We start from the raw sequence: 11,891 nt of genomic DNA on the forward strand, positions 1-11,891 counted from the left end.
TGACAATTTTAGATATAAATAACAACATTTTACAACAAAATGTTAACATTTTCAAAATTTGAGACATTTGGGATATTGGTACTGAGCGTCAACCAATATATTTGACAACTTAAAAATTAAACAATGTTGTGTACCTTTATAAAAAACAAAGCTTTTGTGATTTAATGAGCAATATTGTCAAACCAGTCAAAAAACAAGTAATAATAAATGGCAATATAAATCAATCTACTAATTTGCAGCAATTATATTTATTTTGACAATATGTTCATCAGTATAATCATGATCATTAACAAAAATATCAACAATAAGAATAAAAATGGAATATTTAAGAGCAGATATTTTTGCACATCACAAAATTTAGTTAAACTGCACAATATTGAGGTAAAATTTTTTTTGATAATAATCAGCATAAATATTGACAGATATTTGTCACAGTAAGTACATGTTCAATGTTTCTCACCAGTATGCTAATTTGCAAGATTGATGAATTAATTTTTTGTGCACTGTTCTTACTGCAAAAGTACATTAAAATGGATTTTTACCAGTTTGAGTTTTCACATGTCTTGTTAAATTAGCTTTGTGTGAATCCATAATCACAGTAAGTGCATTTGAATGGTTTCTTACCAATATGAGTTTTCACATGTAATGTTAAATACTATTTTGTGTGATTTCATAATCACATTAAGTGCATTTGAATGGTTTCTCACCAGTGTGAATTTTCACATGTCTTGTTAAACTAGTTTTTTGCGCGCATTCATAATCACAGTAAGTGCATTTGAATGGTTTCTCACCAGTGTGAATTTTCACATGTGCTGTTAAATTAGTTTTTTGCGCGCATTCATAATCACAGTAAGTGCATTTGAATGGTTTCTCACCAGTGTGAATTTTCACATGTGTTGTTAAATTATTTTTTTGCGCGCATTCATAATCACAGTAAGTGCATTTGAATGGTTTCTCACCAGTGTGAATTTTCACATGTGTTGTTAAATTAAATTTTTGTGTGCATTCATAATCGCAGTAAGTGCATTTGAATGGTTTCTCACCAGTGTGAATTTTCGCATGTCTTGTTAAAGTGCCTTTTTGTGTGCATTCATAATCGCAGTAAGTGCATTTGAATGGTTTCTCACCAGTGTGAATTTTCGCATGTCTTGTTAAAGTACTTTTTTGTGTGCATTCATAATCGCAGTAAGTGCATTTGAATGGTTTCTCACCAGTGTGAATTTTCACATGTGTTGTTAAATTAATTTTTTGTGTGAATTCATAATCACAGTAAGTGCATTTGAATGGTTTCTCACCAGTGTGTATTTTCACATGTGTTGTTAAAGTACCTTTTTGTGTGCATTCATAATCGCAGTAAGTGCATTTGAATGGTTTCTCATCAGTGTGAATTTTCACATGTGTTGTTAAATCAATTTTTTTTGTGCATTCATAATCGCAGTAAGTGCATTTGTATGGTTTTCCACCAGAGCAAACTTTTACATGTGTTGTTAAACTATTGTTTATTTTAGTTTTGATGTTAGAACAACTAAGTAAATTTTTTATGCTGTCTCCAGATTTTCTAATATTTTCTTCCGTTATTTTAATGTCAGCTCCATTTTTAAGTTTATTAACTTCAAAGTTTTTTTTTTTAATTTTGCAACGTCTAATGTGCGAAATCAAATAAATTTCAGCAGTAAAACAGATACCACATTTTTTGCACTGATGAATATCTAAAAAATAACATAACTAATACAATAAATTTGTAAATTTATTTACAAACCTTAAAGTTTTGAATTCTTTAATGTAACTTTTACAGACACTCACACGTAAATATAAAAACTTTTTTCCAACTTTTTATATTTTATACATAACAGAAAATATAATTGACCACACAGTCATGTTAGTTAAGTGCATCATTTTTTAAAGAAAATTCATTTTTTAAAATGCTAAAGCGGTAATAAATTCTTATTAAGCAACCTGGTTTTTATCATTTATATCAAAACTATACAATTATTTATTTAAATTTATTTAAACCTTAATTTACATTTTATTACTTAGTTTTTTGTTTAATTTTTTTGTATATTTGTATATTATTAATGATTCATACAAATATAAACAACAATTTTAGATTTTAAGACTCCTTTTAAATTTATCTTATAAAACTGTTAACGTTATACTTACTTCAATACTTATAGAAGTCAGTATTACAGTAAGTATAACATTAACAGTACCTTTTTTATTACGCTTTTTAATTTGAGTTATGTTATGTAACGTTTTTGCGCCTAAGTTTTTTGCTATTGAAAGATGTTATATATATAAGTTAAATATAGATGTTTAAAAAGATTCAAAATAATCATAAAAAAAAACAAATTTATTTAAAAAAATTTATCAAAATACAATTTACGTAAATGAAGTTTTTTAAAATATTCTCTAATAATTTAAATAAAATGGGCTCATTGTATTTAAATATTTAGAGAATATTAAAAAAATCAATCATTTGGAATAATTTGTTAATTTATTTGATAAAGTAATTATACATATATAATTACTTCATCAAATAAATAGGTTTTTTCAAAAAAATTTTAAAAACAATTTATAATACATTATTAAATAATTTTTATGCTTGTTTTAAATAATATGTAATATAAAAAAAATCCTTTTTGAATTTTAGTTTTTTGAATATGTTTTTCATTTTCTATTTCTTAAAGATTTGCTTCTATTAAGTTATAATAAGTTAAAAGAAAAAATAACCTAAAAGAAAAAAAGCTTTTCAATTAGCTTTTTGTAAATGCATTTTTATTACATTTTTTTACCTTAGAGTTACTAAATTCTAATAGAAACCAGTAACTTTTTCACTTTTATGTTTCTCGCTTTAACAACACAAAATTAATTGTAAGTGGTTTTCCATAAAGTATATAGGAAGAGGTTACCCAAAAACAAACAAATTTGTACAAAAAGGTGTGCGTGTGTATTTGTGTGTGTGTGTGTTAAAGACAGCAAGTACATATGTGGTTTCTCTCCTAAAATTTTAATTCTTTTTTTAAACAAAAGTATAGAAGTTCAAGAATTTAAAAAATTAATATTATGTTAAGTAAACAAGTAAGGAGAGTCCTAAACCAGTGGTTATTATGGTATTTTATGGATGCCCCCTGAAAACAAAATACTATGAGTTTTTTCAACATCTTGACTTTCAAAAAAGCTGTAAGCAACCACTATTAGAGTTAGAAGATCCTGGAAACGGAAAGATGAAGTTTATAGAGCAAGATAATGATTGACAGAGTATGGTTAGGTATAGCACTTTTAGAAAAGACACTCCTATAAAAAAAGTAAATTTTTTTTGTTGATTTTTGCCAAACTAAAGTAATTGTCGGAAAATTATCCAAAAACAAAAAAGGTAGTTATTTCAAGCATGTCTCCCTAAATATGTTCTATGTAATAATTTATTACTACATTTAAATTTTTTTTGAATAAAAACAATTTTTACTGGTTGCTCAAGAACCTTAAACATCAGACGGGTCCCTGATATTTTGAAAAAAAAAGTTCTTTAAAAGCATATCATGTTGGGTCTCAAAAGAAGTGAACTTTTATAAAACATCCAAAAACAAGTTAAAACTAGTTTATATTTTATGGCTTAAAAACTATTGTTTTTAACAAAAAATAAAAAAGTACATATTTCCATATTTTTTTAAAATAAACTTTTTTAATTTGTGTTTTCATAACTTTTTTTTATTTTTAAAATTTTAATAAAATTTCACTTCTTTTGAACAACTCCTAAAAAATATTTTATACAAAAATTTTTTAAATGTAGTATTAATTTATTACATAGATACATTAATGGGGTGCCATCAAACATGCATCCCACAACTTCCAATATCAAGTAACAATAGTAATTCAGAACTAGAACATTGGTCGTTAAGAAGATCTAGAACGTTCCAAGTCCATCCATGGGGAGCTGAAGCAAGTTTTTTGTTGGAAATTCCTTCAATGCTCCATTTAACTATGTGGTTAAATTTTCAGCATTATGTTGTTTAAAAAATTTTGAATCCAAATAACGAGTTCAACAACACTTAAGAAATCATTCCAAAAATGATTCTACTCATATTTTCCTCTTGAAGTATAGGATTCATAAACTCGTCGCAGGAGACAACAAAAAAAAGTAATAGCTAAACTTCCTTAATTAATGCATTTTTAAAATAAGGATACATTCCAAAGTTTATTAAATAGCCACATTTTTTTCTTTTACAATTTTTCTATTTGTAAACATAACTTTGAACAACTCACTTAAACCAGTACATGATCTAAGTGAATAGTGTAACACAACAACCTTTAAAGTACACAGTATTTCTACATTAATAATGCAGGCAAAGCAGGCAAGAACAATGTACAATTCAATAGATTTCAGAATCTTTGAAGTTGTTTCAAATTAACATTTTTCTATTGATGCTAATTAATTCAAATAATACATCTTTTTAAAAGAAGTGGTTGTTTGTCAAAAACATTGTCAAACAACTTCATTTAAACCATAAAGGATTAAATTTATAACAAATCATTAACCTTTACATTTGCTACTAACTATTGACATTCACTTATTGCAATTGACATGTTTTTATAAGAGTTTTTTAACATGTTTTTATTACAATTTATTTTACTTTATTCTAAACATTCATTCCAAAATGAGATTTTGTAACATGGCTTTAAATATAGCAGAAAGCATTACTAGCAAAACTAAAGCAAAAAAAAAAAAAAAAAAAGCCTGCATTTATTTATTTATTTTCTTTCAAAATATTAAAAATGATTTTACTGTTAAACTATTTTCCTTTAACCAGGGGTGTTGCAATGTGAAAATCAAACATAAGTGGTCATACAAAAATAATGCTAAACTAACAATAAATGGTGTATACTCTGTATGTAAATAGCTCAAAGATTCTCTCTTTGCAATGACATTGCAAATGGTAAATGCTTTTTTTTAACTGTTAAAAATAACTTTTTTAAAGAGGAAAAAAAAAATAGGAAAAGAAAACATTTAAAAATTAAATTAAAAAAAAATAGAATAAATGTTTTAAAAGAAGAAAAGAAAAGAAATATCTGAAAGAAAAAAGTAAAAAATTAATAAAAATTGAAAATAAAAAAAGTTAATGAATGAAATAAAAAAAATAATAATGGAAAAGAAAAAAAGAAAAATATTTAAACATCGGAAAAAAGCAACAGAAAAAGATCGTCAAACCAAGATTTTTTTAGTTTTATTTCTATAGTTTTCTTTCAAATTTTATTTAGGATTATTTATTTACGATTTATTTTTTAGTTATGTTGTTATGCAGTCTTGTAGTAATGATTTTTTCTCTTAAGTTTTTTAGTGTATATAGTTTTATATATTATTTTTTAATACTCATTTGTTTTATTTTTTAGTTAATTATTTTTTAATAGTGATATATAAACTTTTTATACTGTTATATATTTGTTTTTACTTTCATTGTAGCTATTTATTAAATATGTTTTCTACCGTATATTGTTATATTTTTTTATTTTTTTATTTTCTCAGTGTTATTCTATTTATATTTTATTTTTTTATTTGGCTATAATATTTGCAATATATTTTGGTTATTATATCATAAAAACTATGATTAATATATTTACTAAATCTTTATAATTTTTTTAACAGTAGTTATTTTTATGTCATCGTTAGTGGTTACGCTTTATCAGTTTATTACTGTTTGTAACTGTAACTTTGTATGTATAAACATTTTTTGTATGGAAAGTAGTACCAATTTATTTAAAGTATTATAATTACTTAATTAGTATTTTTACTATTGTTATAATAAAATTTTATTATTTCTATAAATATATATGTGTGTGTGTGTGTGCGTGTGTGTGTGTGTGTGTGTGTGTGTGTGTGTGTGTGTGTGTGTGTGTGTGTGTGTGTGTGTGTGTGTGTGTGTGTATATATATATATATATATATATATATATATATATATATTTATATAAATATATATATATATATATACACACATACATACATATATATACATTTATATATATATATATATATATATATATATATATATATGGGTCATTCCATGCCAAGTGGTGCAAAGGTCCCTTATGGACCATCTCAGATTTTATTGAAATTTTTTGATTTTGTACATATATATGTTAAAAGCATGTTTTGAAAATTTTAGATCAATATCTAATATGGTTCTTGAGAAAACGCTATTTAAGTAGTGGGCTATTTTGCATAAAATTTCACTCTACAAGAAAAAAGGGTTTTTTCATCATTTTTAACAGCCAATAACTTTTGAACAAGTTAGTTTTATACTTCAATTATTATAAGATAGCAAGTGTGCTGTGGATACTTTGAAAAAAGAAAAAAATATTATTTCTGGCATCTTAACTTTTTCCATAATGGCGGGCTAAAGTTGATTTTTTTGTTTTAAGAATAAGTTTTTTTGTGATTTTAAAGACCTTAATCTTAAAAACTAGTTACAAAGTTAATACAAATCAAACTGCCTGCTGATCTACATGTGGTGGATAAACATTTTTAAAAAAGTCAGTTGATTAAAGAGCTGCATTCAAAAGTTATAGGTCTCCAAAATGAGTCAGATCAAGATTTTCGTAAAATTGATCTGTGATGCAAAGCATCTGTTACCTAAGATGGCACTTTTTTTTTTTAATAAAATTTTTTATACGCATCAATTAAAGACTGTTAATTAATAAAAACCAAAAAAATTAATGGGCGCTTATTTATAACCCCCCAAAGGTAGTCTCTAAAAGTCAGGTAAATTTTCCATAAAATTCTGAAATTGACATAATAAATAAATGCATTGAATTATATAATGTTATTTATTATGAAATATCAATTAAAAAATATCAATGCTTAAAGCCTTTTAATCCCTTTAGATAAAGAACTTTTAAATCCCAATAGATAAAGTCCCCTCCCCTCTGTCCCCTCCCTCTTTATAATACAATAATTTTTTTAATGAAAAACAAACAAAATGTTTTTAAGAAAATAAACAAAAATAATAAAATTTACAAAAAGTTAAATTTCTCAAATAATAAAATAATCTCATTGATTTCTTTTAAGTCAATACTATAAAATCTTCCACTGTTTGACTGGACTTTAAGAGATTGCACTTTGCATAAAATATGCATTAGAGGTACCCAACAAAGATCATCTCTGCATGGCCACGTAAACTTGTTACATAAAGACTTTTTCATGAATTTCATATTAAGATCTTGATGCTCTTCTGAAATACTAAGAATATTTCCTAAATACCATTGAGCATCGTAAACGCAGGCCACATATTCTCCTGGTGAGTAACTGGAAATTTTATTAATATAAATTCTGCAAGTAGAAAAATCCACATTAGTGCAAATAATATCAAATGAGACTCTTCTTATTTTTATTGAGGTAAGTGACATTGGGATAAAACTGTGGTGGTTTCGTGTCCCAGGTATTGTCGAACAAGAACGATATCTCTCTTCCAAATTGAAGTTTGTAGTATGTGTTTCTATTGAAACTTTGTCAACAAAAAAAAAAAGATATTCCTTTGACATGTTGAACGCATCAGCTGTACATTTTGCTTGGTGTGTCAATAGGATCGTTTAGTGATTGTAGACTGGCTCGTGCAACAAGACGTTTCACTGTTCCACCGACACCATCACAAGGGCTTTTACCATGCGATGTTGCAAAAAAGTGCCACTCTGCAGTCATGTCAAAATCGTGTTTATGGTAGCATAAGTTGATAAGATTTTTGTAATTTTTATATTGTGATGCAGCTCCATCACTAAAATAGATAATGTGTTCAAATGTTTGTAATTGTTTAAGTTTATCAATAACATTACCGATAAAGCAATGAACAGCATCTGTTCCATGTTTCAGATGATCTGATATAACACAATAACTTTGACTATCAAGTTTTCCATCTTTTATAAAATACGCAACAAAGGGGTGCACAGTTGTTTGGCTGTTATTCCAGTGAAAACCTTGCACTGCATCCTGTATTAGAAAAATATAGTTTTCTGCAAAGTCAAGAAGAACCAAAGCTTGATTTTCTTTTAAATTAGTTTTCAAATGTTGGTAGTAGGTGGCTTGACTTTTTGATATAAAATGATGCACTCGTAAAATCTAACTGTTCATAAACCATTTCAATAAATTCATCTAAAGGTAGAGTTGCTGGTACTAAAGTACATTAGTAATTTGATTTTTGCCATTGATAAAAGTTAACTTCACTAATTTCTTTTTCTGTAAACAAAGTGTCAATGTAGTCTAACAAAACCTTTTTAGCAGGACATTTATCGCAGCTATGCAGCATACAATCTCTATTTTCAATGCTACAAACCATTAATTTTAATAAGATTTTGTAATCAGAAATTCCAGGAATTTTCTGTACAAGGAGCTTTACATTTTGATGGTACTGGCAAACACAAACTGCATGCAGACCAGAAGCACCACCCACAGGAATGCACCACTTGGGCCTTAGCTCATAAAATTTTGAAAATCCAACTTTAAGATAATTATATTTCTTTTTAAACTCAATATGTAGCTCTTTCATATTGACTAGTAGAAGGTACTTTTGGATATGTTGCTTTTTACTATCTACTTTAACTGAAACAAACTCTTTTTTTCCTGGACAAACCCTTGAATATTCATCGCATTTGTAGAAATGAACAACCTCTGTAATTACATCTTCGCTTAGTTTTCTACCCGATTTTGGAGAAGGTTTTGATAGTATTCCACTTTTTTTACTTAATTTTCTGGCTTGTACTACAGATCTTTTTGAAGTAAAAAAAAACTTCTGAGTTTTCTCTATTGACCAACTGTCTGGAGTGAGTGTAAGAAGTGTGATTTTTTCAGAATTTGACAATGTTTTTTCAAATTTTGACTTAATTTGAGTCATAATATTGTCTAAATCTGTGTTTGTTTTTTTCAAACATTTTTTTGAGGGTGATTCAATTCCACAAAGTGCAGCTATTTCTAAACCTAGCACATTGGCAACAGCCTTTTGTGTATGAGCTCTTACGCTATCAATTTTACGCTTTCCATATGCAACTCTATCTTTTTTTGAAACAAGTTTTAGAGGTGAGCATCCAATACTTGCAATACTTGAATTAAGATCTTCTTTTAATGTATGGTTGTCAACATAAATTTCTTTTTCTTGGAGTTCATTTTCTTTTGTATTATGTTTGCAATTCAGAACTTTTCTGCAACTAGTGCAAATTTTTACCTGTGATACCTGCGATGTTCATTCTCATACCTCGACAAGTAAACTTTCTCGTGATAGCTACAAATAAAATCTATGGGATTTATTTTGCTTCTCAAAGAAATAAGCTCTTGGTTTAGTTTAGAAAGTTCTTGGTAGCGTTTACTTTTATTAGATAGATAGCACTGTTCATTTAATGCTTTACCAATACAGCAAGTAGAAAGCTCAGGCATATTACTTATTATTAATTAGTTCTAAAATACAACAATTTATTTGGTTTTATTAGTACTTTTTAGATTGACATACTAGTAATATAGAATTAAATGAAACAATAACTAAACTTTTAAAAAGTAATAATTTTTTATGGAAAATTTACCTGACTTTTAGAGACTACCTTTGGGGGGTTATAAATAAGCGCCCATAAATTTTTTTGGTTTTTATTAATTAACAGTCTTTAATTGATGCATATAAAAAATTTTATTAAAAAAAAAAAGTGCCATCTTAGGTAACAGATGCTTTGCATCACAGATCAATTTTACGAAAATCTCGATCTGACTCATTTTGGAGACCTATAACTTTTGAATGCAGCTCTTTAATCAACTGACTTTTTTAAAAATGTTTATCCACCACATGTAGATCAGCAGGCAATTTGATTTGTATTAACTTTGTAACTAGTTTTTAAGATTAAGGTCTTTAAAATCACAAAAAAACTTATTCTTAAAACAAAAAAATCAACTTTAGCCCGCCATTATGGAAAAAGTTAAGATGCCAGAAATAATATTTTTTTCTTTTTTCAAAGTATCCACAGCACACTTGCTATCTTATAATAATTGAAGTATAAAACTAACTTGTTCAAAAGTTATTGGCTGTTAAAAATGATGAAAAAACCCTTTTTTCTTGTAGAGTGAAATTTTATGCAAAATAGCCCACTACTTAAATAGCGTTTCCTCAAGAACCATATTAGATATTGATCTAAAATTTTCAAAACATGCTTTTAACATATATATGTACAAAATCAAAAAATTTCAATAAAATCTGAGATGGTCCATGAGGGACCTCATTAAAATTTGCACCACTTGGCATGGAATGACCCATATATATATATATATATATATATATATATATATATATATATATATATATATATATATATATATATATATATGTATATTTTATATGTATATATATACTTATATAAATATATGTAAAATTTATGGCATTCCTATGTTTTCATTGAATGTCATGGAAAATTCATGAAACCTTTTAATATCATTTTTGTTTTCATCTACTTGTGATATTTTTAGAATATTTGCAAAGAAAAGTCCTAGTACTAAATCGTTTTCGAAAAGGATTTTTTTTCAGTGTAAGTTATAGAGGATCATTTTATTACAATCAGTCAGGTCAAATCACTCTTTTCAGAAAATAGTTTAAATTGTAGCATTTATCAAATAAGATATCCGTTTAATAAACAATTAAAATACATTTTTAAATTTTTGTTTGAGTTAGTATCATTTAAGTTAAGCTAAATCAAGTCACCCTGCCATTGGTTACATGTCATCCAGTACAACCTGTTTCATAATATCAATGCATAGTATAGCTGAAATAAACCCCCTAATTTAGTTCTGGGTAAAGGTAGGAGGATCTCATAAACTTTGGATTGTAATCTTCCTAAATTACATTAGAAATACTCACCCCTGATATCCAAAACAGCATGATAGACATTTGATTTTTGTTTCTTAAAATAAAACTTTTTATATTGATTGTTGTCATGGGACTTAAGGATCTCTATATTGATCACAAATTCATTTTAAAATGAGAATAAGTACATTTTTAAATATTGATATTTATAAGTACATTTAAAATTTTAATAATTTTTTTATATTTAATTTAAGAACTTTAATGAAAAATTACGTAATGAAGAAACATGAGATCTAATACATATGGACAAGGTTACAGGTCTAATCAATCAATCAATCAATATATTTCTGAAATAGTTCTTTACATTTAATAGTTATTTACAAATAGTAAGATTATTAACATTAAGTAGACACCATATAAACATAAAAATATATTTATAGAAATAATAAAATTCTATTTTAACAATAGTAAAAATACTAATTAAGTAATTATAATACTTTAAATAAATTGGTACTACTTTCCATACAAAAAAAGTTTATACATACAAAGTTACAGTTACAAATAGTAATAAACTGACAAAGCGTAACCACTAACAATGACATAAAAATAACTACTGCTAAAAAAATTATAAAGATTTAGTAAATATATTAATCATAGTTTTTATAATATAATAACCAAAATTTATTGCAAATATTATAGCCAAATAAATAAATAAAATATAAACAGAAAAACACTGTAGAAATTAAAACAAATCAAAAGTTACAACAAACATAACAAACAAAACAATATATATATATAAATGTGTGTGTGTGTGTATATATATATATATGTATGTATGTGTATATATATACATATATATATATATATATATATATATATATATATATATATATATATATATATATATATATACACACAAATATAACGCCACGCTCAAACTATTTTAAAAAGACTGTGCAGTACTACACATCTAGAGTAAGCCATGTTTTTGCTTGCTTCATAGACTTTAATAAAGCATTTGACAGTGTCAATTACTGGCTGTTGTTCTAAAAATTATTAGATACTGGTCTGCCCA

At 26.0% G+C, this 11,891-nt stretch overlaps 1 protein-coding gene across 2 annotated transcripts in view; it reads right to left on the minus strand.

Annotated features, from left to right (window-relative positions):
* Positions 1 to 232: 232 nt before the first annotated feature.
* LOC101234692 (gastrula zinc finger protein XlCGF57.1) overlaps positions 233 to 11,891 on the minus strand; it is a 72,325-nt gene continuing 60,666 nt past the window's right edge. For both annotated transcript variants that reach the window (XM_065803863.1, XM_065803864.1), the window contains one exon: positions 233 to 1,709. In XM_065803863.1, the coding sequence (XP_065659935.1) occupies positions 682 to 1,709 (1,028 nt within the window). In that variant the 3' untranslated portion in view covers positions 233 to 681. The remainder of the gene's footprint in view (positions 1,710 to 11,891) is intronic.

This window comes from Hydra vulgaris, chromosome 08, assembly GCF_038396675.1.
Source record: "Hydra vulgaris chromosome 08, alternate assembly HydraT2T_AEP".
Classification (NCBI taxonomy): Eukaryota; Metazoa; Cnidaria; class Hydrozoa; order Anthoathecata; family Hydridae; genus Hydra; species Hydra vulgaris.